The sequence below is a fragment of the Lissotriton vulgaris genome, chromosome 4_1 (genome assembly GCF_964263255.1).
Source record: "Lissotriton vulgaris chromosome 4_1, aLisVul1.2, whole genome shotgun sequence".
Classification (NCBI taxonomy): domain Eukaryota; kingdom Metazoa; phylum Chordata; class Amphibia; order Caudata; family Salamandridae; genus Lissotriton; species Lissotriton vulgaris.
The window spans coordinates 661,034,950-661,061,983 of record NC_141691.1 but is presented as its reverse complement, the minus strand read 5'-3'; the positions used below and the strand labels follow the sequence as shown (position 1 = coordinate 661,061,983).

The window sequence follows — 27,034 nt, the reverse complement described above, 5'->3', positions numbered from 1 at the left end:
CTATGCCCTTAGAGTTTGCTACACTTTTTTTTCTCTACATAAAAGTCGCATTCAAACATCAATATCAAATGAATAATAGACGTGGATTGGAGTAAAATAAGCTGTTGATAAAGTGCATTTACAAAGTGCTGGACTACCTTTACGCCCATTACCCCTCCATAGTTTTCCTACTATGGATGGACATTTTAAAGAAGCAACAAACACTAAAACAGAAGTTGGGTTACATACATCATAACATCTGGAGGTGTGTTAGAGCCTCTACGTACTTCTTAAAGGCCAATGTTTTCAAGATGTGCTGGAGGCAAAATTGGAAAAATGTACAAAAAAATATCAAATGCAGAAAGGATTGCTCTGCCAACCCATCGCAGGGACCAGAAGGTAAATTACTATCCCATGCCCTCGCCCCCTCCAAAAAGCACATTAGACAACACAATGTACATGACCTGAATCCAAAAATGAGAGACCTCTTCCAGGGTGTGAGCCCCAGGGTTAAATATAGCGGTAGGTCTCCTGTCAGTAAGGTGATAAAATAATTACAAATAGATTATTTACTAAAAAATGTCCTTGGTTCTTTGGGAGGAAGTGAACTCTGCATGACGGGACGTAACCAACCTCTTTTTAAGTTTACTTATGGTGTGTGGGTAGTAAACATTTCGGAAGACCAATGTCAGCAAAGGTCTTACTAACATTGATCTAAAATACTATGGGGCATATGTACAAGGAGTTACCGCCGCATTAGCAGCACTTTTCCGAAGGTTATACGGCGATAATTGTATTGCCATATGTACAAACTGTCACTAACCTCCATTAGCTGCAGTTTTTTCGCCAAAACATCCATACAAAAGATTGCCACTTCTATTAGCAATAATGACATGCAAGGGAGGCATTTCCACGCAAAAACGGCTGCTAACCCCACTTCGCGATATTCACAAGGGAATGCTTGAAGGTAGGAGGACCAAAAAACTACCTCTAACTGCAGTTAGACACAGATTTTTAAGACCAGAAAATACCTGGTCTTAAAAATGGAGATAACTGGTGGGGCCTCATTCCAGCAGGTCTTGATGCTGGGTAGCGCCGCAAACAATGTTGCTGCGCTGTCCTGCAACAAAACTACAGGGCAGAAATGCGCACCATCAATAAGATAGTGCGCATTCCTGGGTCTCAGTCATGAAAAGTGTTGCAGCGCTGCGACAAGACAGCGTTGCAACACCTTCCACTACACCCTTCTAGCGACACCCCAGATGTACTGTATTCACTGGGCAGCACTCCATGATGCAAGTAAAGACAGATACGTCTGGAATCCTGATGTATCTGTCTGCCCTAAAGTCACGCATTGCTGCAGTTGTGTCACAAGCATGATGCAACTCCAGCATTGCATGGGGCCAGCCTATCCCTGTGGCACTGCGTCACTATTACGCCTGCCATCAGGCAGGCGAAAGGTACTGATGCAGTGCCGTTCTTGAGGGGTGCCAGGGTGTCGGCGCAGTTGAAGATCCATCGGTGGCAGTTGCGCGCTGCGGTGTCATCATCTGTAAGTGTTGGCGGAGTGGTGTTGCTAAGGGAGTTATCAAGATGTTCCTTGGTGGCCTTGATCCAGCTGCAAGGGGGGGCGATGATGGTGGTGGTGTATGGTGCAAAACCAAAGGGTATGATGGACGGTGTGTTGAACATTGCAAGCACTCAACCCCAGTCAACTGATATGGGTTTAATCCTTCATCATTCTTTAGCTCACTCTGCCACCCGGTGTACCTTGGGCATGGTGAAGACATGATATAGACACTGATGGTCTGTCCAGGAGAGTCCGTGGTGTGGCTGTAGTTGAATTTCCAGCTGGCGGAGGAGACGTGCTTGACCGTGAGCCTTGCTATGTGGCTTGCTGCGGTGACAATCAGCTTGAGTCTGATGTTGGGGAGCTTCCCCAGAAGGGGGTGGTGTTCTGATCACTGGGGTTGTCCAGGTGGAACTTGAGTTCACCGAGTAGAATGTCGTTGGTAAATGGGAGAGCATGGGGTGCAATGAGGTCTACAATGGTTTCAGAGAATGAGGGTCCATGGCCCGGGGGGTCTGCAGATGAGGGTGCCGCAGAGGATGGGCTTGGAGTTGGTCTGGATCTGGAAGTTGAGGTGTTCCATGGTCACCATTAGGTCATTAGAGTGTGATGTCAGTCAGAGTGTGCTTCTTTAGGTGATGGCAATGCCTCCTGGATGGTCGGGGTGGACCTTGCAGGTGATTTAGTAGCCTTCAGTGATGGCATTGTGTGGTCTGGAACACAGGTTGCTCCTGGCAGGTGATGTGGCGTCCAGGGTTGATTGATGGCAAAGAGGGTGCTGGCATCGTAGCAGTGGAGTGTCTGAGAGGAAGGGTGCTTGGTGCTGAGCGCGTTCTAGGGGCAGACGGGCGTAGACGGGTTTGCCTACGGCTTGCTTTTGGCACAAGAGATGTCCATTACAACACAGGCATTACATCGTAATGCCTTTACAACGCAACCCCAACAATGACGGTGCCTTTACATCGCATTCAATTACAACGCATTATGATGTCAGTATTGGGGTCTTTTTAAGTTTAAGGGTGGGTATGGGTTTCGGGTGTCGGAGATGAAATGTGGGGTGTATTATGGGGTAAAAGTAGAAATTTGGGGTGTGCTTTTGGGTCAAATATGAAAATTGGGGTGTGCTTTTGGGTCAAATATGATTTTTAGGGTGTGTTTTGGGGGCTCAAAGAGGAATTTTAGGATTCAGGGTTTGCTTTGGGGGGCAAGGGTTAGTTTTGGGGTTGCACTCACTGAAGTGGGGATTGTAATGCTTACATCTACGCAATCCAACACCTTCCCTACTGTTCCATTAGGCCTAACATTAGTATGCATTGTAATGGAATGCGACATATTGGTATGCGTTGTAACTCCATGTATACCTTTGGCACACCAGTGGTACGCCCGCTGCGCATGGCCGCACTGCGGCCGCCATTGAGAAGTGCTGCGGGGGGGACTGGACAGCTGGGAGGTGGTAAACGCCGGAAAGAACACTGGATGGGGCGTGGATGCAGGGGGGTTTGTGTGGGCGGGAGTTATAAATGTTTAAATGAGAGAAATCTTACCTCAAGGCCGGGTCCCATGTCTCTGTTGCTCCTGCTCTCCTGAGTCTGCTTCGAGGAACAGAAAGTAGGCAGCCAGGCTCGGTCCCCTAAGCCAATCACAACACTGCAATTTGGCGTTGGGATTGGTCATTGGCGCCGGGACAAAGCATTCCGGCAGGACAGTGCGCATGACTGCTTTGTGCGGGCTGAGCGAGCCGACCAAATAGTCACTGCACACTTGAGTGGGCATGCCACCCGCCCCTGTCCTGCTCCGTGAGTGGAGCAGCCCTACCCACCCTCCCGCCCCGCAAAGGAAACATGGCACAATTACCTCAGGAAGTTATCATCATATGATCATTGTTCCTCTTCTTGCACTGCTTGAAAGCAATGGAGCGACGCTCTTTCACCAAAGTGGATGAGCTGACACTGGAGGTGCGCCATCTACAGGTACTAGGCCTGGGCGACTCGACCCCAGGGCCTCCTCCGCTATGTATCCCACTTTCTCCTTACCTGGACATTGACACCATGTCAATGTCCAAATCTGTGACTCAATCAGCAGGAGCCTCAGCCAGGCGGGATTTCACAAGCCTGGGTACAGCAGTCGCTGCCAAGACCGGCCAGACTGTACCACCAGGTACGGGTGATCACTGCGCCTCAATGTCCACCTCCACGGCTCATCCACTCCACAGCTCCTCTGCATCCCACTCCAGGCGCAGGTACTGTGAGGAATCCAGGCTCTAGACGCAGGTCCAGTGAGGCATCCAGGCTCCAGACGCAGGTCCAGTGAGGCATTCAGGCTTCAGACGCAGGTCCTGCGAGGCATCCTAGCTCCAGACGCAGGTCCAGTGAGACATTCAGGCTCCATACGCAGGTCTGGCGAAGCATCCAGGCTCAGGTCCTGTGAGGCATCCAGGCTCTCATTCTTTGTCATCCTGGATGTTGGGTGGCTTGAGGGGGTGGTTGATGGCTGCTCCAGTCTGCCTTTCATTCTTTTTTTTGCCTATTTTCTATTGGAGGTCGGATATTTTTTCCAATATAGGCAAAAAGCACTCCTGTTGGGCTGACTAACGTGCGTTTTGTTGCCGCTAATAGGACCCCGTTGATTTTTCGTCCGCTAACGCGGAATTCCTATCGCCATCACGCTTATGTTATCTGCAGTTTTCACCGCTGATCCCTGAAGCTATCACCATGTAGTGACGTCTTGTACTGTAGTGTAGTTCCTATTTTCCCAATTGGCCCTGCGCATTGGAATAACATAAACAATAGTATCGACGTAGAAGTGAGGTCTTCCAGGTCTCTACTGACTATGCTAAACTTAATTGGGTTTGTTACCAAATAGCTCAGAGGTCACTGGAAACTTTCTTGACTGAATAGGAAGTGATCAGCTTCCCTGGTACAGACAAGAAGGGATTCAGTTTTCCAACAACCGCATAAACATGACAACTTTGCTCCTTAGAATAAGAGTCAATCTCTAGAGTCGTGTGAAACAATAGACAGTTATTTTCCTCAGTCAGTTTTGTGCAGAGAATAGATAGACGGGCATTTTCAATAAAAGGTATTATTTATTGAACAGTCTTTCTTCTCATACAAGAGAAATGAATTGCCACAATTGCAAGATAGTTATTATAAAAAGTGCTTACAGTAAAATGAGGATTGCGAAATAATACTGTAAAAGCATTGATATGGTTTCTTAGCCATGCAATGGTTAAAATGAATAAAATATATACATTCATATATACATTCAGCTAACGTACTCAACTGGTGCTTCTAACTACGCCTACCCCAGTGTACCTGACCTAAGCCTAATACTTGGGAGGGAGTAAGTAAGTAGCAGTTTTAGTTAAGTTGGTTTTGCCAAGGTTTGCTTCAAGAATTCTCCCTAAGGGTTTAGTCAACACCATACCTCTGTAATAGAATGTTGGAGGTCTTGTATCTCCTTCAAGGACTCGATATCCCAGTCACTCGCAAGAGTAGGCTGGAAACGCCGGAGCTGGATTTTCTCGGCAGGAGAAAAGACAGCGTCTCTCTCAGCGCGTCGAGGAGGAGGAAGGGCAGCGTTCATGGGCAGCTTGTATCTGCTGGGCTCTGTAAGGGACAGCTGTTCTGCTCCTGTGTTCACCACACCATCGCTATCATCGATGTCGTTGAGGCAGCGTTTGCTTAAGGCAACGTTGGTACTATTTATACCTGAAAGGTGCCTTGTTTGACCTAAGTTTTTGGACATAAGACGTCAATAAAGATGTCACTAGGAAGTGATCGTCTCTCAGTGCTCATTAGAGTTCTATTACTAATCAAAACATAGCAAGCGGGGTTTTCCCAGGTTGCTGAGTTTTATCTTGTTGAAGATTCGGAGTGTAATCTAGGAATCTTAGATAGTGGCTTCTGCTGTGTCATTTGCTCTAATGAGCTGCAGAGGAAGAGATTCTGAAATGTGGCTCTGATCGTGTTAGGCCAGAGACGAGTTTCTGAAATATCACTCTTGATCGTTTATGCCATTATAGGGGTATAAATGGATTATAGCCTTATAGGGGCATAAGATCACAGTATTGATGGGGGTCCTAGATTAGAACGCGACAGTACATATGTCGCTAACGGTGCAGAGCAGGAATATTGACAGAGAAATATTGTGGGACCTAAATATTAAAATTTAACGCAGCCCATCTGGTCAAGGGAGGATATAGAGCGCCTTCTGAAAGCACCAGAGAAGACTTAAGAGTGTCATTTTCTTTAGTCAAGGCTTCTACCTGCGTTGTTAAAGCATGTACTGCTGCAATCAATTCTTGAACTTGGTCCAGTCTGTGAGTTTGACTAGAGTCTTGCTGGCGTCTCAATCTGTCATGTGCAGACTTCTGAGGTTCAGTTGATGCCTTTCTCCTTTTGAGTACCATGAGAGGTCTGCTGAGAGTCTAAGATGTATTTTACTGGAGCTCATGCAGTTTCAAAGAGCAGCGAAAAGGCCCCAGAGCAAAAAAAGACTGCAGAGCAGAAGAAAACCTCAGTATGCAGGTAGAGACATGAATGGAAAGCAGGAGCAGAATATCCAGAAAGTAGGACAAAGTGGGAGATCAAAAATTGGAACATCGTAGAGCAACACAGGAAACAATGTTGTGGCTGACTGTTTCTCATTCAGGCCCGCCAAAACAGTTAAAGTGTAACTGCATACACTGGATATAATTCAGCCATACTGGATTGAGTAATGCTGTTCCTGAAAAAGAGAAAATATTACGTCCTCCCAAAGAAATATGAGGCCTGGAATGCCTGTACACAATACAAAAGCTACTGGATCAGGGGCTACGAGGAGCGCATCCTTCAATGGCTGCCCAAAAACAAACACCCCCAATCAAGCAGAGCATCCAGCAGAATACCTAGGACTTCATTTACGGGAATTAAATGTAGGGCAGCGCAGCAAGTCACCTTGCTGCGCTGTCCTACGCCAAAGTGAAAGGACAGGAATGCATCGTATTTATGCAATACAGTGCATTCCTGTTCTTTCCCACTGCACTGATGCCGTTTAGGCAGCCAAGCACCAAGGCATGCACCCTTGCACCATGGTGCAAGAGTCTCTGTGTTGTCAGCTGGATTGTTTTTGTGCAAGAAGTGACACCCTCCTGCCCAAAAACAATACTAAGAGATGTTTTCCTCTTTCTATGTGTGCTGCAGAATGCAGCACGCATAGAAAGATGAACAAAGGGGAGAAATAAGCATATTTCTCACTCGTTACACCTCACCTCGGGAGGTTTAGGGATTTGGTGGTTCTCCATGTTTGCATGCTCCTGTAAATCAAGGACAGCATCAAATCCATAGGTGTTGCATGGGAAAACGCAACGCCCATGGAACCCCTCCCGAGCGCAGAGTAAGGCAACACAGCGATTTGCGCTGCCTTGCCTTACTCCATATCTATGAGGCCATACAAAAACCTGGCAAAGTGGTTTTGTGACGCCTAATAGATATGATTTTGTAATCTGTGCCGCTAGAACATCAGAAAAAGTGACACTCCGGCGGTGCTGGGGGCTCGTAAACAAGCCACCTTGGGCCAGATGTAGGTAATCCCCGATTACCGATTCCTAAATACCGAATCATACCGATTCGGTATTTAAGAACTGGCAATCGGGATGTAGGTATATTTGCCGAATCAATTACCGAATCGGTAAGATTCGGTAATTACCGAATCGGTATTTACCGATTCGGTAATTGCCATTGATTCCCTGTTGCACCCCTGATTCTGGCTTGTGTGCAATGTGACACACATACATGCCCTTAGGGCATGTATGTGTGCCACATGGCACAGGTGTACATGCACAGATGTGCATGTACACAGGAATTCGTTATTTACCATTAGATAGTATTTCATGGTAAATAACGAATTCTTGAGCTCCTGTGGCACTATTTTAAGTGCCACCTACATCTGGAATTACCGATTCGGTAAATATACCGAGTCTGTATTTTACCGAATCTGTAAATTTACCGATTCGGTAAATTTACAGATTCGGTAAAATTCGGGCCCCCTACATCTCAAAAACCAATTACCGGTCAGAAACGGCCGAAATCGGCCGTTACCGACCAGTAATTGGCGACCTACATCTGGCCCCTTGTCTTTAATTTCTGAATCAACACTCAATTCTTAACTTTCCCCTACGTTTTCAAACAGAGAATGTAGTACATTTTTTAGGGGGACTTTTATCCCTAGATTAACTAAAATCATCCACAATTTGCTCCTGTTCATGCAACCAAATGCAGAAGGAAGGTCCATAAAGGCCAGGTACAATGGGCAGCGCCTGGCGATGGTATACTTACTCACAATTAGCTGCAGGTTTAGGCACTGCTCCACTGTACCTAGCCCGGTGAGGAAACCATACTGGCAAGAGGCCAGAATATTGTTATCGTTAGCCCATGTCTGCAGGCGATTGAAAAATAACCCTACTCAAAACTTTCAATGAACTGTCGATAAGTGATATTGGCCTGTAGCATTTTGGAGGACCCTTTATTTACTTTTTTAGAAAATTGGTACGATGGTAGAAAGGGTCCAGGACTCCGGGACCCTATTACACAAAGAGTTGTTAACCCCTTCGATGCTCATGATGGAACGGTTCCCGTCATGATCGCCGGTTGGCCTCTGCTCATGACGGAACCGTTCCGTCATGAGCCCGTTGGCTCATTAGAACCTTCAGCACAGCGCGAGAATTCGCGCCGCGCTGAAGGTGTTATATAGTTAGTGATCAGATGTTCCTACAGGTGTAAGATACATTTAAGTGGATCTATAGGGATCCCGTTAGGCCTCCGAGCTTTGGCACTTGAGCGAAGTCCAATTGCATCCTCCACTTCCTGGAGTGAAACCTGAAAAGGAGTGGAGTGATCTAAGTGCTCATGTAACCTATCACTACACACGGGCAGTTGATAAATGGAGGTAAAGTGCTTCACCTACTCCTGACCCGAAATATTAAAGATCAGATCAGAAGTTGGTTTGGGTGGGGGGAGGGCGTCCTGCTGAATAAACCTATTAACTATATACCAGACTACTTTACTGCTATGCCGTGCAGCTGCCATTTTGAGCATTTTCCAGTCCTTTTTATTCAGAGAATGTTCATCAATCAGGTGTCAAGTTATACCGCAGAAATGTAGACAATGGCACAAGTGATTTTGCAAGATTGCTACCTTTTATTTTATTTTATTACAAGGCTAAAACCTTCCTTTCCTTTTGGTCTATCTAAATTGTCACATGATAGTTGTATTTAAGAGGGAGAACATTATCATACTTTTTCTTCCCAGGGTTATGCTGCTGCTCACAAACACTTTTGACCTGGAAGAGGATGCCATCACTCCAGACAACTTGGACGACATGAAAAGCTACCTGAACACTACCTACCCACAGGAATACGCTACCATATTTCCACAAATTAAGAACTGCAGTTTAGAGAGTGAACTGGACACGGTAGGTCTCTGTTCTACATTAGATTGTCTGCATTGATTTCTTCTGCACTGTCCCATTTCAATTGAAGCAAAGTCCCATGCCACAAAGGCCTTTCTGAGTGTGTAAAATAGTACTCCTTTACTATCCTTTTATGTACTCTTGCACGCCTTTATGACTCTGCCTATAAAGCAGGAATATAATGGGAAAATTCAGGGAAGATTCACATTTAGGGCCTGATTCTGATGCGGTTAGGAAAGCATTCCTACCTAGGGCCTAATTCTGAAGCGGTTAGGAAGGCCTCCTAACTGCATTTCAAGAAAAAACTCAACGAATATATTAGAAAGAGTTACAAAGAAAAAAACAAGCCCATAGTTAATAAATATTAATTCTGAAGGCATGAAAAATAATGTTTGACTTGTGGTGGGAGAAGTATCCTTTGTAAGATCTGTTTGAATATAACATGTATTGAGGGCAGAGAATGAGTGGGTCCATATGCCAGATCTGGCAGCTCTCATCGAGCCGGACCCGGGATGGCCCCAGAGAAATATGCTGGATTTGTCCCAGTAAAACTGCCAACACCAGGGCACATCCAGCAGCGCTTGTATGTTGTTACCATTCTTTTCTGAGCCGCTACCTACAGGCGGTAAAGCGATTTCCGTTACTTTAACTTCTAACTGGGACCAAAACAAAGGTCTCTTTTTGATTCATTGTCATCCTGGCTGTGAGCTATCTAGATGTCAATGCAATGGATGGAAGCAAAGGAACCTAGCTTTTATTCGCTTCGATTACTTAAGAGAGACTGAGGGGCATATGTTAAAGGAAGTGGCACAGTGAGGCGTTAGCCGCCCTGGCTTAATGCCTCAATCCGCCACTTCAGAAACGCAAGGCTGCACTATATTTACAATGATGTGGTGCAGCTTTGCATTTCTCCCTGCGCTGGCGCTACGCTTTGCAGTGTAGCGCTAATGCAGGCACCCTTGCACCAAATAATACATTTCTCCTCATTTCGCCAACTTAAGACCAGGCTTTACCTGGTCTTAATTTTGGCGCTGTCTCCTATTTACGCTGCCCTTGTATATAGGGGGCAGCGTCGAAATCAATGGGTGTTGTGGTGGAACGCCCACCGCAACACCCACTGCCACCCCTTTCATGTTAATCATAGTGTGAAAGGAGGCCTTATTTACAAGGCAGTGTTAAGCCACTTAGCGTGGCTTAATGCTGCCTTGTAAATAAGGCAATGCTCCTATCGCCACCACAACATCGTAAAAAGTGGCATTGTGGTGGCGATAGGGGCTTGTACATATGCCCCTATGCTTTGGAGACAGGTTTTTTACTTTGTTCAACCCGTGTACAAAAGAGATATGCATGCACCGTGCGAATTTCAGATTCATCTGTTGGTATCAATAATTACCCAAATAACGATTAACATAGCACCTACTCATGTTTTATTAAATTTTTTGTAGTGCTACTCATCCCAATGTAGGCTGTCAGAGCACTACATCACACAGACAGACACACTTGATCCACGCTGCTGAAGCGGCTAGTCATGTTTAGATACTCTTCACTTGCTTTAACCTTTCCCCCATCACCCCAGCGATTTGTGTTTAACTTGATGATGCTGCCATGGACAGTTCCATCCATTTAACATTATTCTTTGTGTTCATTCCTTTTACCTGTGGTCTATAGTTTCTACAACAGAAAGTGGGGTATATTATCAAGCCCAGGTTCTGGTGTTAACCGGGGCTGCTATGGGAATTCACAAGGGCATATTATCAAGGCCATTATCGCCAATTTAGCTGCAGTTTCCTGACGCTAAAGTGGCAATAATTTTATCGCCTTTCTTGATAATATGCCCCATTGTTTTTAAATCATCGCTTCGCTGTATAACTCTCAATAACCCACTCTTATCTGCTGATTGGGTGCCAAGATATCACAGCCAGTCGGAGGCCCCAACATATTCCCTGAGAAAGGCGTTTCCGCCTGTGGGATTATGATGTCAGTTACCGACAGGCTTTCCATGTCGGGCTTTCCGGCATTCAAAGCCTGTCGGAGAGCGACTTTGGAGGCCTCTAGCAGGGCCCCATTCCTCCACAGCCTCCAGGTGGGGGCTGAGGTGGCACATATGGTGCCCCACTGTTAATACTGTATTCACAAAAAGATAACTGGATGGTTTAACTGCTAGACTAACATACCAAGGTGTAAGTGTAAGGGAACGGTCAATTAGTCTTGTTAAAACGAGAACCCTCACTCACCCAAAGGTGACATGCTTCATCAATGGGTTTCCTCTTACACACTATGACCGCAAGGTACACAGTGTGGGCTACAACTCTTCCTCCGGAGAGGAGCGTGAGGTGTTTCAGGTCATCCAATGGAAGACTGAGTGAGGAGCAGAGTGCAAAAATGAAAAATACAAAAAGTGAATTAAAACTAATTCCAGCTAAGTGAAAAATAGGGGTATGGATGTTCCCTGTTGGGTTACGGTCTACATGTTTCTGCCTGTTTGACCAACTGGTTCATGGCATTCTTCAGGACCCACTTGTAGTCACTCTGCTATTATCGTGAAAAAATTATGGGGCACATGCATCAATATTGAATTTTGCGATTCCTTAATTGCGAAAAATAAGGAATCGCAATTAAGGAATTGCAAACTGCAATGCATCAAGAAATCGCTAAAAAAATAGTGATTTCTTAAAATTCCTTAATTGCGATTCTCTAATTGAGAATCACAATTAAGGAATACCCATCCATTCTTATGGGCCTAGAGGCCCATAGGAATGAGTGGTAAGACATTCTTAAATTGCGATTCACCATTAAAAATTCGCAAATTGAGAATGCAATTTCAAGGGTGCAGGGGTGTCCAAAGCACACCCTGTTGCTCCCCTGAAATCAGCCTATAAGTACATTTTGCACACACACATGCCCCAAGGGCATGTGTGTGTGTAAAATGGAACTTTGAAAAATGCACTTTAGTGCATTTTTCAAAGTTTTGCAAATTACCATGAAGGTCAACTTCATGGTAATTTGCTCCCCTTATTTGCGAATTCGCAAATTTTTAAAGTTTGATGCATTGCATTTAAGGAATCTCAATTTGAGATTCCTTAAATGCAATCGCAATTTAAGAAATCGCAATTTTGCGATTTCTTAAATTGCGAAAATTACAAAAATGATAATGCATCCCAAAAATTGGAATTGCATTCGCAAACGGCCAAATTTTGCGATTCGCACCATTTGCGAATGCAATTTCCATTGATGCATGTGCCCCTAAATGTGTAAAATACCATACTCTAGTTTAATGGTATCGATCAGTGGTAACAGCTGCAGTCCGGTCCACCGTCAAATCGGTACTATTAATGTACTGCCACCTTCAAGAGGTCCTTTACCAAGAGGTCTCAGGAGTCTCAATCTTCTTTGCCTGCCTCTTTCGTGTAAAAGCCCCACTGTTAATCCCTGCATCATGTGGCAAGAGCCTTGAGGTACCTGCAACTCGGTGCAGGGATTAACAGAATCTCCCCTTTCTCCCTGAGAGCTTGCGCTACGGCCTGTTTATGGCCACAGCACAAGTTCCCATAGAGAAATGGGAGTATGCGACTGCATCATGTGTGGTTGCATTGTAATGGTGGTGTCGGGACAGCCGACAAGAGGTCAGTCAGTCCCGAGAACACGGCGATGTAGGGCCGACACGAGTCCGCCCGACATCGTAATTAGGTCCTGAGTTTTTTCCTGAGCATTTTGGGCCTCATCCCTTTCTTCAGCTTTGTCTGCTTCCTACTGGATAGTTAGTTCATTGTTTCTGCCAATCTTGGACTTTTTTCTGAACTATCTAAACTCATCTGTATTTTTTCAAAGATAAGGTACTTTGTTTACAGGATTCTTTTCTTTCTTCCTTGTTAGATTGTAGGGAATTGCCCCTTTTTGCATGGTTGCCCCCCACTTTTTTCCTGATGTTTGATGCTTCTTAACTATGTTTACCCTGGGTTCCTGCTAACCAGGTACACAGGGCCTGTGTTCTTTCCCGAAAACTGTACCTATGCTCCCACATTGGCACTCTTCTTACCTACATATAAGTCCCATGTAAAAGGTGCCTGGGGCACCAAGGGCCTTGTAGGCAGAGAAAGTCTCTGAAGCATATATTTTGCCACCCTCAGAGATTCCTCCACTGACTCATACACACTTCCAGTGCAGTCTGTGTGCCAGGGGGAGACCCTAAAACTTCAATTCAACGTGGCACACATGCCTATGTGCTATACCAACAAAACACTGCCTGTGGCATAGATCAGTTCCCTCTATAGCATGCCTTACAGCCCTAAGGCAGGCTGCACTGTGCCACAGGTGAGGGAACAGTGGTATGAGCTCTGGGCCCCTACAGTACATGTGCCATTCACAGGTATTTAAGTGCAATAAAGCCATTTTAAACCGTGGGCTGAGAGTTTGGCACCCCGAACGCCACAGCTCCATAATGGCTTTACTGAAGACTGAGAAGTTTGGTATCAAACATTTCAGCCTATTAATCCCACACTGATGCCAGTGTTGGAATTAATGCCAAATGCAATCGGAGAGCATTCTAGAGATTCCCCCTGAAAAACAACCTAACTCAAGTGAACTGGCTGAGTGGCTGCTTGCCAGCTGCCACCCCCAGTCATGTTTCTGGTCTCTGGGTCGAGAGCCTCCCACTCTCGGAGTTCTAAAATAAAGCACATCCTGGGAAGAGGTGCCAAGCCTCCTCCCCCAGGATAGACAGGGTCCATGAAAAGGAAGCTTCAAAGGCTTGCCACTTTTGTTAGCTGACCGTGCCTTTCGCTGCTATAAGCAACTGGTCCCCACCGGTTCTAACCCCCACTTTGGGAGGGATAATCAGTGGGTAAATCAAGATAGGAGGAGAGGTGTGCCCACCATTGCCAACTCCACCCATCAGGTGAAGGAGGCGAGGCGAAGCACAACTCTCAGTCCCTGCCATCTTGAAGATGGGGAAACCCAGCCAACCAGAGAGAGGATTATGCTCCTTCCCACTGGCGGGCGTAATAGGGGGTGTACCCACTCCAAGGAGGGAGCCATTGGTCCTCACCTGAACCTACCTGAAATACCCCTACATTTTGTATTTGCATCCATGGGAACACACCCGTCTGGTTCTTTGCCATTTGAGAATAATTTTCTTTTAGAGTAGACAGGTTGCTTCTCTTTATTTTTAGTTCATTGTTCCTTTTTCATTTTCCACATTTCCAGTTGATGCATCTGCTTTCTTATGGTTGTTATCATCAGACCCTTCCAATTGCTTCATGCTTTCAGAGAGAGCATTCTTGGATCTCTATACACTTCTACCACTTGTAATGTAAATTACTGGTAGCCATGTTAAGCCATCATTATAATGATTCATATTGCCATTTTCTTCTCCCTTGAGTAGTATATTTCCAAGCTCAGACCTTGAAATACTCGCAGGGAAGACCCACAGGTCAGTACAAGGCACTACAGCTGGGAGATGATTTGATCTTGTTGACTCTGTTCTCTGCAGCATCGTTTTGGTTTCTGAAGCCTTCAGCCTGAGGAAATTCCCATTTATATAACAAAAGTTGGCCGATAAACATGCCAATATATTTTCATGAATTTTAGGAGAAGGCTTATCAAGCTCATAATCAATGGATTAAAACATTGACCCTGGATCCCCTGATTGGACCATTCAGAGGTGACAATAAATGTTAAATGAATGTTAAAATGGATGGAAAAGAGAAAAGACCTTTGGAAAACTCAATATGCAACCAAACGGAAGGGGAGCGCCAATGACTGCTTTCTGTCTGGCAGGGAAGAGGCAGACAATTGATACTCCTTCACATCCGAACCCAGTTCTTTGATATGCTGGACCAGGCAAGCGTGGTCCTCTGTATCAAATGCAGTGAACAGATCAAGCAGGATCAGGCAGGTGGGAATGCCATCATGCACATTTTTTCTCAGGTCTTTCAGTACAGCCACAAAGGTAGTCGTGGTGCCTATTTGGCTGACATTGAAAAACTGAAGTACTTCAAAATATTTAGGGAGCCCGTGAGCAAGAAACTTGTGAGAAATGTTCCTATTGTTCGCGTCTTCTTTAAGTTCAAATTTGGCTTCCTAAAAAGGGGATTGAGGCCCCCTTCCTTTCATCCACGAGGAACAATCCCATAAGAAAATGACGAGTGAAGGATGGTTGGAGGTAGGAGTAGAGATAACCACGTGGAGTGTATAATGGACACACATCATCTAGAGAGCCCAACATTAGGTAAATCACAAAGGAAGAAAGTGCCTCCTCAACAATGATCTAAAGAGTTATGAGGGGAGGAACTTAGGAGGGCAAAGGCTGGTTCTCCTGCTGCATGAGACAGGTCACCACCGGAAGCCAGACAATGCTACCATAAATGGCCTCGTTCTTCTCACAGAAAAAAAGAGGGCAATTTGTTACATGAGCTTGAGAGGGAGCTCTGAATATTTTGGCACAGGGCTAATTGATAGGATTGGAAGCTATATTTAAAAGAGCTCTTGTGGAGTTGTCAGCCTGGGGAATGATATCAAACATAGAACATCTTATCAACAATAAGAGACAATCTGAAGTATCTGAGTTGTTGGCGGAAGTCCAAGTGTGAAGCCCCAGCGCAGTAATGGTTCCAAACTCGTTCCCCTGGCTGAACCGTCTGCATTTCAGTTCTTAACTCAGAGGTAAGCCAAGGGTTATTGGCCTAGGTAGAAGGGGTCTGGCCAATGAAATTAGAGTGGTTTCGAGATTTTGAACGTGGTTATCCTTTAAGAAAATCAGTTCCAAGATAGAGCTGCTTTTCAGGATAGGAAAGGTGCAATCTTTTAGCAGGTTGTTGTCGGACACAAAGGATTTGAGAAGAGATACGTAGTCTTTTTCTCAGTGGAGATTCAACTCTTCCCAAATAAAGGCTATAACAAGAGAAGGTGAATTCATCAATTAAGTAATTAAGGAAACCCTGAATAAAATGATTTCTGCCTGAAAGGGGGTGGTTTGAGGTGGAGGTTGGTGCCAAATGGAATGCCCACTTTCATTTGAAGCTCGACACTCCACTTCTGAAACCAGAATTCCCAGATGGCTTCCAGGCTCCCTTTTCCTTTGGAATGGAGTGTTGACGTGGTGAAACATTTGAATCAGGAGTCAGTGGAGAGGCCTCCTCCCTAGAAACGGAGAGAAACAAGATGATGCCTCAGGAAAAAGGTATCGCTACAAACCTTGGTGATTTCACTCCTCGCGAAGCATGTGGTGGGGGCCCCTCTTCAGCATATCTTTGTGGGCACTGGTTTAACCAGAATCAGCACACTTTTATACAACGTGAGACCACTGGGGGCCTATGAGGTGTTGCAAATGGGGAAGGTCTTCCTGGAACTTGTGGTTGGGCCCCTGATCCTTGTAAGTGTCCTGGTCATTGTATGACAGCAGTTACGCTATGTGAATGCAAATATGTTTGACAACGGGACTGAGAGTTAAAAACAAGTGTTTTCAGCAAACTTAACACAACAAGAAAGGAGTGGGAGAGGATGAAGGATCTGGAACAAACTGAGAATTAGTGGAGGGATGAAGGGTGATGATCAGTAACCTGGAATCCCTTCTGCAGAAACTGAAAAGGGTGGAGAAATGATCTATGGAAGTGGAGCTACAAGGTAAGGTGAGAGGGATGGAGACATGGGTAAAAGAGCTGGGTTTCAAGTTGCAGCAAGTGGAGACTCAAGTGTGTCTACTGGAAGAGTCCTGAAGAGGCCAGTCAGACTTCCAGGTTACAGAGAATGGGAAATTGCTGACTGTAAACAATTGTGTCAGCGTCTTGGAAAATTGAAGGTTCTTGGCTCATTTTTTTGTCATGTGGGACCCCACTATATCTTCAGATCAGTCTGTCCTGGAGGTCATGAAATACCTTGGTGTGAGTCCCCTCAGACCAGCTGAGCAAACAGATACTGAACTGCACCAAAAGGCTTATAGACTTTATCTCCCTGTTCCATGGTGCTCCCTTGGAGAAGTGTGGCTCAATGGTTAGAGGGGCAGACCCTGATGCAGAGGTCTAGCTCGGGACCAGTGTTCCATTCCGCGCGTCGTGGACCCAAAAATTCCACCGACCTGATAATTCTCGCCTTGTGCCTATTCTAATCATAGAGTGCAATTCTGGGCAATAGCTTGCTTAATCTCCACAAAGGCCCCCACAACGCTAAGGATGCCTGGCCTTCATCCTGGGGGTGCCCAGGAGTGGACGCCTCACTGGGAAAGCCAGGACGGGTTCCACAGTGGTATTCGTACAAGCGCCTTGAAACCCTTGCGGGTGAGTAGTGCGCTATACAAGTATCAATTTACATTTACATTTACTTCAGTCTGAAGATTATGGCAGGGGTACCATCATTACAGTTTTTTGGGATCGAGAGTTGAGGGATCCCCTTTTGTGACTGGATCTTCCCAAATAACACGTATATCAGGTAGAAGAAGTGCACATTTTATGGTTTTCAGATCTCAGCTCAGTGGCACGAGTGAGATCCAAGGAGCTGCATGTTGTGCGGATGGCTAGATGTGCCACCATAGCACTGTATGGGGCAGGAGTATGGGGCCACAGCAGTGTCACAGAATTACAGCTGGAGGAAAATGTATTTCTAAAAAGGCTCCTCTGTTTACCTATGTCGGCCTCGACTGAGTTAATCCATCGAGAGCTAGCAGTCAATCACTTAACTGATCTATTATGCCTTAGGCCTCTGATGACTTGGCGGTCTATTTGGCTAGAGGATGACAAGCAATTTAATAGATCTTCCGCTGAGGATTGTTTACGCTTGGACAAATACCAAAATATTCCCTGGTTAAAATATGTTGTTGTTTGTTTTTCGACAATTTTTAATCTCAATCTTTTAGATGATCCCGGCGCAGGATCTATGATCTCTAAATCCGAAATGAAAATTACTTTCTTGACATTCATGGGGAGAAAGTGGGAAATTGCAGCCGGATCTTTGTCTACTGTTATTTTCTATAACAGATATATCACAGTGGAAGGTTTCCCTTTGTATTTAACCATGGTAACTAGGAACTCCCACAAATTTGTATTATCCAGGCTTCGATTCGGAATGGCCCACTGTTTGGTGGCCCATCCTAATATTAAGAATCATCCGACCGGGCCTTGTAGGTGTGATAATGTATCCACCCAAAGCACTGTACACTTTCTGTTGTTCTGCAAACTGTATACGCACTTTCGTATTGCTTTTCTGAAACCTATGTTTGTTAAATACGGAGTACGAAAGTTGCATACATGCTATGAATTTAATTTTTAACTTGGAATCAGCTGACATCTGTTTTTATACTGCAACGTTTTTTAATCAGTGCATCAATGCTAGGAAAAGCATGATTTAAAAAAAAATGTTTTTGATTAATTGGTTAGATATGTCTTTCTTTTAGTGTAAATAACTACATCTTACTTGATATGACGTTATGAATTATGTATTAATAGTTTTATCACTTTTTAACATGTTGTAATTTGTCTGTGCTTTTATGGTCATCTATTTGAACCGAATAAAGCTTCATGAAATGAAATGGAACTCTGAGGCATATTTACAAGGGCATTGTGCTACAAGAGCGTCACTTTTTGCAACGCTCCTGTGGCGAAGCGCCCTGTTCTATATTTACGAAACAGCGCTAAGCCACTTTGTGTGGCTTAGTGCCACCTTGTAATTATGCTCCACCTCGATGCAGATTTCTACAACAAATGTGTGGGCAATGGGTGGTGCTGTGGGTTTCTCCCGCAACACCCATTGCTTTTTGACACTGTTCCAGATTTACAAGGATCTGGGGGAGGCATAAGAGTGGCGCAACGAGGGGAAATACATTTATTTCTCCTTGTTGTTTGCTTTTTCTATGTGTGCTGCATTCTGCAGCACACATAGAAGGAACACAACGCCATTGATGATTGTTTTTGTGCTGGAAGGTGTCTCTTGCTGCACAACAACAATCATCCTTGCAATGCAGGCACCCTTGCACCGTGGTGCAAGGGTGCTTGCGCTGGTGCTAGGCTGCTCTTTTTGTGCTTGCACACGGGTGAGTACAGGAATGCACCATATTATTGTAAATTAGGCTGCTCGGTGCAGTAAATATGCTTGCGACACAGCGCTGCAATATTTTCTTGTAAATATGCCTCACTGTGTGGATAAGGAAACCCACCTTACTAATTTCATCTGTTCTGTTGAAATCAACGAAGTTTTATTATAGTGTTACAATAGTGGAATGGATGATGAACAGAACCAGGTCTCCATGAGTGCAATAACATTAAGGTTACAATCTTCAAAGAGAGTTTCCATGTGTGCTGCGCTCTACAGCACACATGAAAACAGCAAAGCGCCATTGATTGTGTGCAGGAAGGTGTCGCGTCCTGTACATAAACATTCATTTTAAAAATGACGTTTCGCAACTTCTATGTGTGCTGCATTAGGCAGCACACATGGAAGTTACAAAACCTCATTTAAAAATGATTTATGTGCAGGAATGGACATCTTCCTGCACATAAACAATCTTTCCCTATGGTGCAAAGGTTCCTGCGTTGGTGCTAGGCTGCTAAGAGTAGCGCCAGCGCAGAAGGGAATGCAGGGCTGCACTATATTGTTGTAAATATGGTGGAGCCCTGCTTTTCAGAAGTGGCGGAGTGGAGTGTTAAGGCAAGGAGGCTAACGCTGTGCTCTGTCACTTCTATTGTAAATGTTCCCCTCAGTTTTAATAGAGTTCATTCTTAAATGTGGTATTTGTCACTGATAAAGGTTTCCTGGTGGGTCACCAGGGCCAGGAGGGAATATGAGCTCTAATGTGTTGTTTCTGTGCACCCTGGAGTCTGATAAGAGATAAAGATCACTTTGCTTTGGGGCTGGGGGCTGGTGGCTGTATGCGATAAACATATGCAGGGTATTGCTCTTGAGAAGATGGTTGAGTGTGAAACAATCACAACAAGTAGACATGGGCTATCACTCAGTACAGAGTAGCATGATCTAACATCAGGTCAGGGGCGTAGCTAGAGCTTGTGGCGCCCGGGGCTACCCCTCAGATTGCCGCCCCTTGGGGGGGGGGGGGCGGAGGACGGTGAGCACTTGAAAGATGTCCGAGTCTCCGAGGAGACTCGCGTTGTATTGCTGCTAACGGTTACCTTGATCATGAAAGTTACATTTAGTTATTTATAAAGTTTTATATAGCACGAACTTGAACCCGAAGGATATCAGAGCGCTTTACAATTTGAGGCAAAGGTAACAAATCATTAGAACAGAACATTAGTCTAACATGGGGAATCTAATGGGCATTGAGATGTTTACTCCTCTCAAAATCGGAATAGTTGTTTGTAAGAAATGGGGGTCTCTAGTTGGCAATGGCTGGCCACTGTCCCAGTGGGGACCCGTCTTCCTAAGTCAGAGTAAGGGCACTACACCCCTTGATAACCCCTGCTCAACCCTGTGGTAACGTAGCACGAGCAGCTAGGCTTATCTCAGAGGCAGTGTGTAAAGCATTTATGATCATACACAGTAACACAGTGAAGAACACTACAAAGGGACACCATACAAGTAGTTATAAAAAATACGTATCTTTATGCATAGACTTAACACAAGACCAATAACGGTAATGTCATCGGTCGGTGCGAGTTTCCCAATTTAAAATAAAGGTTTACAATTTGTGATGCTTACAAAATCGCAAATTGGAAATTGGTATAAAGAAATGGCTATTTGGTAATGATGAGCCTTAGATCCTAATATCTGCAAATTCAGAAACAGTTATTTGCTAAAAATTGCTATTTTTTAATTACCAAATGAAGTTTTGTAATTTTGGCTCTTCTCCTTTTGATGATTTGCCTAATGTTTATAGAATAGTGTAGCCCCTTTAACCAGCGCGGGGCCACTGGAAAAATGTGAATGCAAAACTGTGGCATTTTCTTTGCAGAAATACAGATTTGCCAAAGTCACAGTGTATTTCATCTCTGCTTTATAATGTGCAGTTGCTAACAAAAAATATAGCTCAAATGGCGCAAAAGTTTAGTAAATACAACATGACACATTTAGTTAAATGCAGTGGCATACATTCTGCAAAAGGTAACAGGTCACTTTCCAATTTTCTGTATTCAAGTGCTCTGCTGGAATTAATACACAATGATAGTACTGGAGATGGCTTTTTTCTGCAGCATGAAATAAATCTTGACGTCTTTAAAGTAATCAGACAGTGTGTAATTACTTATTCCTTCTTTGTCATGAAAACCATTTGCTTCATTATTCAAGCAAATTTGCGTTACACCATGCTGTTATCACAACAGCAGTTATTTCAAGCCGCCACCAGAGTACAGAAAATCTCAAACATTATACATCTCTTTGCAAGGGGCTGAGGAATTGCATATTTGAATGCCTCCCAACAAAAAAACATCAATTATAGATATGGAATGTAAACTTCTGCTCTGCAGGGCACTTTCGTAAAGGAAATAGGATGTGCTGGAAGCACATAAAAAGCTAAAGTGAAGACCAGCTCCTTTATTACATGAAGTGTGCACGCGCAGGCATAGGTTCTGCTGCATGCAACACTGTACATTTTACCCAAAATATCTTCCTCTAGGTATAGGCGGGACAGCGCTAATAACATTGTGATCCAGTGCTCCCAGCGAGATAAAATCGCCCTTTGTGGACCAATTTTGCAATAGAATCGGTGCACGTGTTCAGTTCTGTTTCTCAAGAATCCTTTGGACTTAGTTTAGAAATCAAAATCCCCTTTTTATCAATGCGCGTTAACACGAGGGACGCACGGCTAATACACACTCTGCATAAAGCTGCATATTTGAACTTTTCTTGCCACATAATTTAGTTAAAGCTAGCGCATAATACAATTTTCTACTGTGCGGAGTTGATTTATTTCTGGCACTTCTCAAAGTTTTCAGAACGGGTGTTTATGAGTTAACATGTACTGGTCTAGCTACTTCCTCAAGAATTAGTGCAGGGAGGGAAGAGAGAATGCATGTAGGGATAACGTACAATTAGAGTAAGAGAGGGATTTACTAACTAGCCAGGCTGGCATGCTTGACATGTGGCTGGCTCAGGCACTAGCCCGTCAGAAATCCCAACCCATATCCCATTCTCATGCCCCCACTCTTAACAAGGCCTCGTCGCTCACTGCGTTAAAGCTTCTACTGCCACCACCAGCATGTGACTTCGAGTACACAGGCAAGAACTACGGCAAGGCGGCCACTCAGCCTTCCATCCATCCAAGGTCGATAAAATAAGTACTTTATTGATCAAGAAACATAGGCTGTGGGGAGGGAGGGGGCACAAGATGCAAACTCATACTCATGCATGGATTTTCAATGAAGTGCATAGCCATAGATCCTAACGAACGGCAAAGTGCAAAACGAATCTGGGCACTTAAAGTGTGTAGAAGTAGTGTAACACTTGTTGGTGCGTGCCGGTCGTGCACAGTGCAATGATTGCAGCGTAATTGGACGGACGGACGGTCATCTTAATGCATTGTTTTCCTCACCTGAATTATTTGATAGTTGTACTTGTTGTGTGGGTGCTGCTGCCCCTGGTCGTATGCAGGCTGCAGGCAGGCAAGATGAAACTAGAATAGAGTGGTAGTGACGCACTCCTCTGACTTCCCAGGCTCGACACGACCACGAGGGGCGAGCGTAGGCGCGGGGCGGGCAGTGAGCACGTAACGTGTGATGTCACACTGCTTGCTACGGCGCGGCGAGGGCTGGCCAAAGTCCTTACAGGGCCGTCATTGGTTGCGCACGCTACCACTGGATTGACGGCCCTGGAGGAGGACTGGACTACTAGCGTGACTGAGCGAGGCTGGGAGGAGGAGGGGCGGGCCAACAACGGTGACGGTCATCACGTGAGTGTTGAGAATTTTCATTTCATTTCGAACCCGGGCCGACCATGACGTGACAGCAACTAAGACAGTGTGTGATAGTATTCAACTTCGTAAACTAAAGAGCGCCGCCGCCCACCCTACCTACAGTCACTAGTGTGTGTCACTCACAGAGACCTCCGCGGCCGCAACGGGCCTCAGCCTATGACAGTCAGTGCCGGCCCGTGCGGCCGCGGCCGCCTCAGAAAAGGTGCCGCCTGGGGCGGACCGCCCCCCCCGCCCCCCCCTAGCTACGCGGCTGCATCAGGTGCATAATGCGTGCCTCAGTATGAGCAAATTACGATGCGAAATGACCGCTAGAAAAAACTAACTTTTAATGCGGGAAACATTTAAATGTATAATTCACATTTATGAGCAAAATCGCATCTAGGTATCAAAACCAGTTTAAGGTGCAAAATCACCCTCGGTGCAACATCAACAGGAGTATGAAAACGCTTATAGGAGCAAATATCACATTTTTGTCTTAAATCCTAATTGTTGCCAAGTTAAGAAGTGTGTGGTGTCACATATAGATGTATTCAGTCCGTACTGAGAAAATGTAGCAATAAGATGTCACATTATGTGCAAAAGGTTTGCACCAGTATGACAGTACATTTGGTTGACATTGATATGCAAAATCGCCCTTTCTGCAGTGGAAAATGTTTAGGATCACAAATCACATTTAGGTGTGAAATTACATTAAGTGCAATATCACCACTGGTGCAAAGTATGCGGTATTTGGCTTCACATTTCTGAATAAAATATTTTAACCTGGCTACGAGACATTTGTTTCCGCTCCACCGCATCACAGGAGCATTTTACTCCCATAACTGGTGTTCATTGAGATTGACATTAACAGCTGCCTTGATGCTGCCATTAATGAGTGTTTATTCTCCTCTTATTCTGGATCCTGCAGGCTGTACAAGGGACCGGTCTGGCTTTCATAGTCTACACTGAAGCAATCAAAAACATGGAGGTGTCACAGATCTGGTCGGTGCTGTATTTTGTCATGCTGCTGACCTTGGGGATTGGCAGCATGTTAGGAAACACGGCTGCTATACTCACACCTATGACAGACAGCAAGTTTTTATCGAAACACTTACCCAAAGAGGTGATCTCAGGTAAGACTCTACTTTTCTTGCCTTAAATCCTTCCTTGCATGTTAACCATTTCACTGTCAAGCAGATCCAAGGTACAAGGTCCACTGTCAAAACGTGTTCTTGCATGTTTACATTTGAAGCCATTTCTTTTATTTGAAATATTAGGTATTTTTGAACATCCTGCATGCTGCTGGATGGCTGCTTCCATGCACAAAGATGGAGCAGAAGTACAAGAAGAACAAACCAGGAAGGGAGCGGCAAGGGATGGGTAAATCTGAGATGTAGTTCATCAGTCTAGGAGCCACAGAGCAAGCAGAATATGTTTGTCTTCAAAACTCCTTCTAAACTTCAGGTGGAGACTGAGATCAAGGTGATGGAGGACCAGAGTGGAGTTTCAGAGGAAGAGGCCTTTGGTGGTGCAGATAACGAGTCGGAAAAAAACATGGTTTACTGATCATGTTTGCCCAATTGGACTGGGGAAGCTGTAATTGGGCAATGACAGACTATGACAAGATCTATTTCATATGTATGTATATATATATATATATAATAGATGGCCCCAGAAAAGGTAGAAAAAAAATTCAAAATGTTCATTAAAACTTACCCAGAAGTAGCCAACTACCATTGCAGACACTGGTCAGACCACACCATACAAGCTAAGCAAAATAATGTAAATGTTGCAGTGGCCCATATTGGGAACGCCATAGCCCTCTCCAAGATCATCATTTACCATGGTCTGCTGGGACATTATGGTGTTACCACAAACAGAAAGTCCTTTGTATGGAGGAGAAGTCTAGTGATCACCTGGAAACTAGGAAAAAGTATAACCTATGATAAGTGAGCATTTCGGGTAGAAAGCATCCTTGTCCGTGGTCTGTGGATGTTGTCTCCTATGATAGAAAGTCAAGTTCAGGCAGGCCATGATCAGACCTTTTGTCTTGCAGATCCTACATTTGTGTAGCAAGAAAAAATATGAATCTTTAGCTCTCGGTCCTTGAGAACTTAGGGGCATATTATCAATGAAGTGGCAAAGAGAGACGATAGTGGTCTTGGCTCATCGCCTCTCTTCGCCACTTCAGAAACGCTAGGCTGCACCGTATTACCAAGGATAGAGTGCAGCCTGGCATTTCCCCCTGCGATGGTGATAAGTTACACAACTTATCGCCAGCGCAGGCACCCTTGCACCCGAGTGCAAGGGTGTCTGCGAGCAGGGAGGTTTGTTTATGTGTAGGAAGGAGTTCTTTCCTGCACATAAATAAACCTAAAATGACATTTTGTAAATTTCATGTGTGCTGCTTCGTGCAGCACACATGGAAGTTACAAAATGGCATTTTGAAAAACGTTTTTTTCATGAACACATGAACAGACCAATGCATTTTGCTTTTTCGATTGGCACACATGGAAAAGCAAAAACGAGGAGAAATAAAGCATTTCTCTTCGTTTTGCCACCTTAAGACCAGGATTTTTCTGGTCTTAAGTTCAGCCCTGCTACCTATTATCGCCAAGCTTGATAGCAGGTGGCAGCGTCAAAGAGAGTAAGTGTTACGGTGGAACGCCCACTGCAACACCCACTGCACGCCTCCTTTGACGATGAGTTTATTGCGAAAGGGGCTCTATTATCAAGGCAGTGTTAAGCCACTTAAAGTGGCTTTAAGACACGTTAAGTGGCTTAATGCTGCCTTGATAATAGGGCAATTAAATTATCGCCAAGTTATCGGTAGAAGAGTGCTGATAAAGCAGCAATAAAGGCCTTGCTAATATGCCTATCAAGGGTTGAGCCTAGTGGTCGCCACTCTTGCTCCTTTTGAGTTTGCCAGAAGAATGAGCAACTCCTTCCTGTAGTAACGATGCTGTCCATCACAAAAATATTACGTGAAATAGGACAGGTGTCCCTAAGAAAGTTTCACAGTTAGATGAAAAAGCCCAAAAAGTATAAAATGACTTATTGACAAGGTAGTAGAAAATCTTCAGAAGTAATAACAGAGCCAGAAGAATGGATAAGAATCAAAGTATTATACTGTACTGATGGTGAGCCTAACAGGACTATGTATAACAGACTTCATAATGCGAATCCAAATCCAGAATCCAATTCAGTTAGAAGAAACCTCAAACTAGAAAAACTACAAGGACAAAAATCAAAGGTAAAGGGTCATGAATACAATGGAAAAAATCTCCATGAATGCATTGCAACACATCATCTTCAAGGAAGAGCAAGTTTATGTAGTGAAGAAACAATTGTGACTTCACAGGAAATTGCACCACCATCATACCTTGGGATACTTGATGGTGGCCATGCTGGATTGGGAACGTTTAAATAAGAGGCCCTGCCACTTTTCATGTGAGTAGAGGAATGGGAAGAACTGAGAAGAAATACAGTGTATGGAAGACTCTCCCATATAAAGGGGTTTTCCTTAATAGATAGTAGAGGTATTGTTTTATTAGTGTATCCTTTGTACAGAAACTGTCCTTCTTGAGAGTTTGATCTGAACTTTTAGTTAAGCCTGTTGGAATTAGGCAGTGCCATGGTGGCACGTGTTCTGCAAAATGAACACTGGTGTTTTTGCCCCACTCTGTAGGCTGAGATACACACATGCACAGTTGGGCGTCTAAGCACCTGACACAGTCCGTTTCTTTCTCTGGAAGGTGAACTACCAGAGCTCCTTCCCAAAAGAGAAGTCCTGCTTCAAAATAGATGTGATCCATCTTTCTGCTGAATGACAAAGGGCAGACTGCTTAGTGCTTCAGGGAAAGTGGTGTGTGTGGATGCAGCAATATACCTACTTATCAGAACAACCATGAAAAAAGTGGTGGAAAAGATTAGGGGCATTGACTAATGCATGCAAAGGCAGGGTATCCCCCTTCCTATCAACTAGAAATTAAAGACACCCTCATCAAAAAAGTATACTGTTTCAAAAGATGACAGTGTTTCTCGGCAAGCTCTTATAGCAGCCTGGACTTTGTTGCACTCTTCAGGTTTAGTTACTGTAGAGACAAGATGATGTTTATGCAAAGAAGAAAAGATTAGTTATTTTTGAGTTTCACAGGCAATTTAGGGCTAAGGAAAATCAGAAGTTAAAAACATTGATATGCAGCTTC

General features: G+C 44.6%; 1 protein-coding gene across 2 annotated transcripts in view; it reads left to right on the top strand.

Annotated features, from left to right (window-relative positions):
• Window positions 1-27,034, top strand: part of SLC6A20 (solute carrier family 6 member 20) — a 475,678-nt gene that overhangs the window by 392,531 nt on the left and 56,113 nt on the right. For both annotated transcript variants that reach the window (XM_086964920.1, XM_086964921.1), the window contains exons 7-8: window positions 8,839-9,001; window positions 23,755-23,959. In XM_086964920.1, the coding sequence (XP_086821046.1) occupies window positions 8,839-9,001; window positions 23,755-23,959 (368 nt within the window). The remainder of the gene's footprint in view (window positions 1-8,838; window positions 9,002-23,754; window positions 23,960-27,034) is intronic.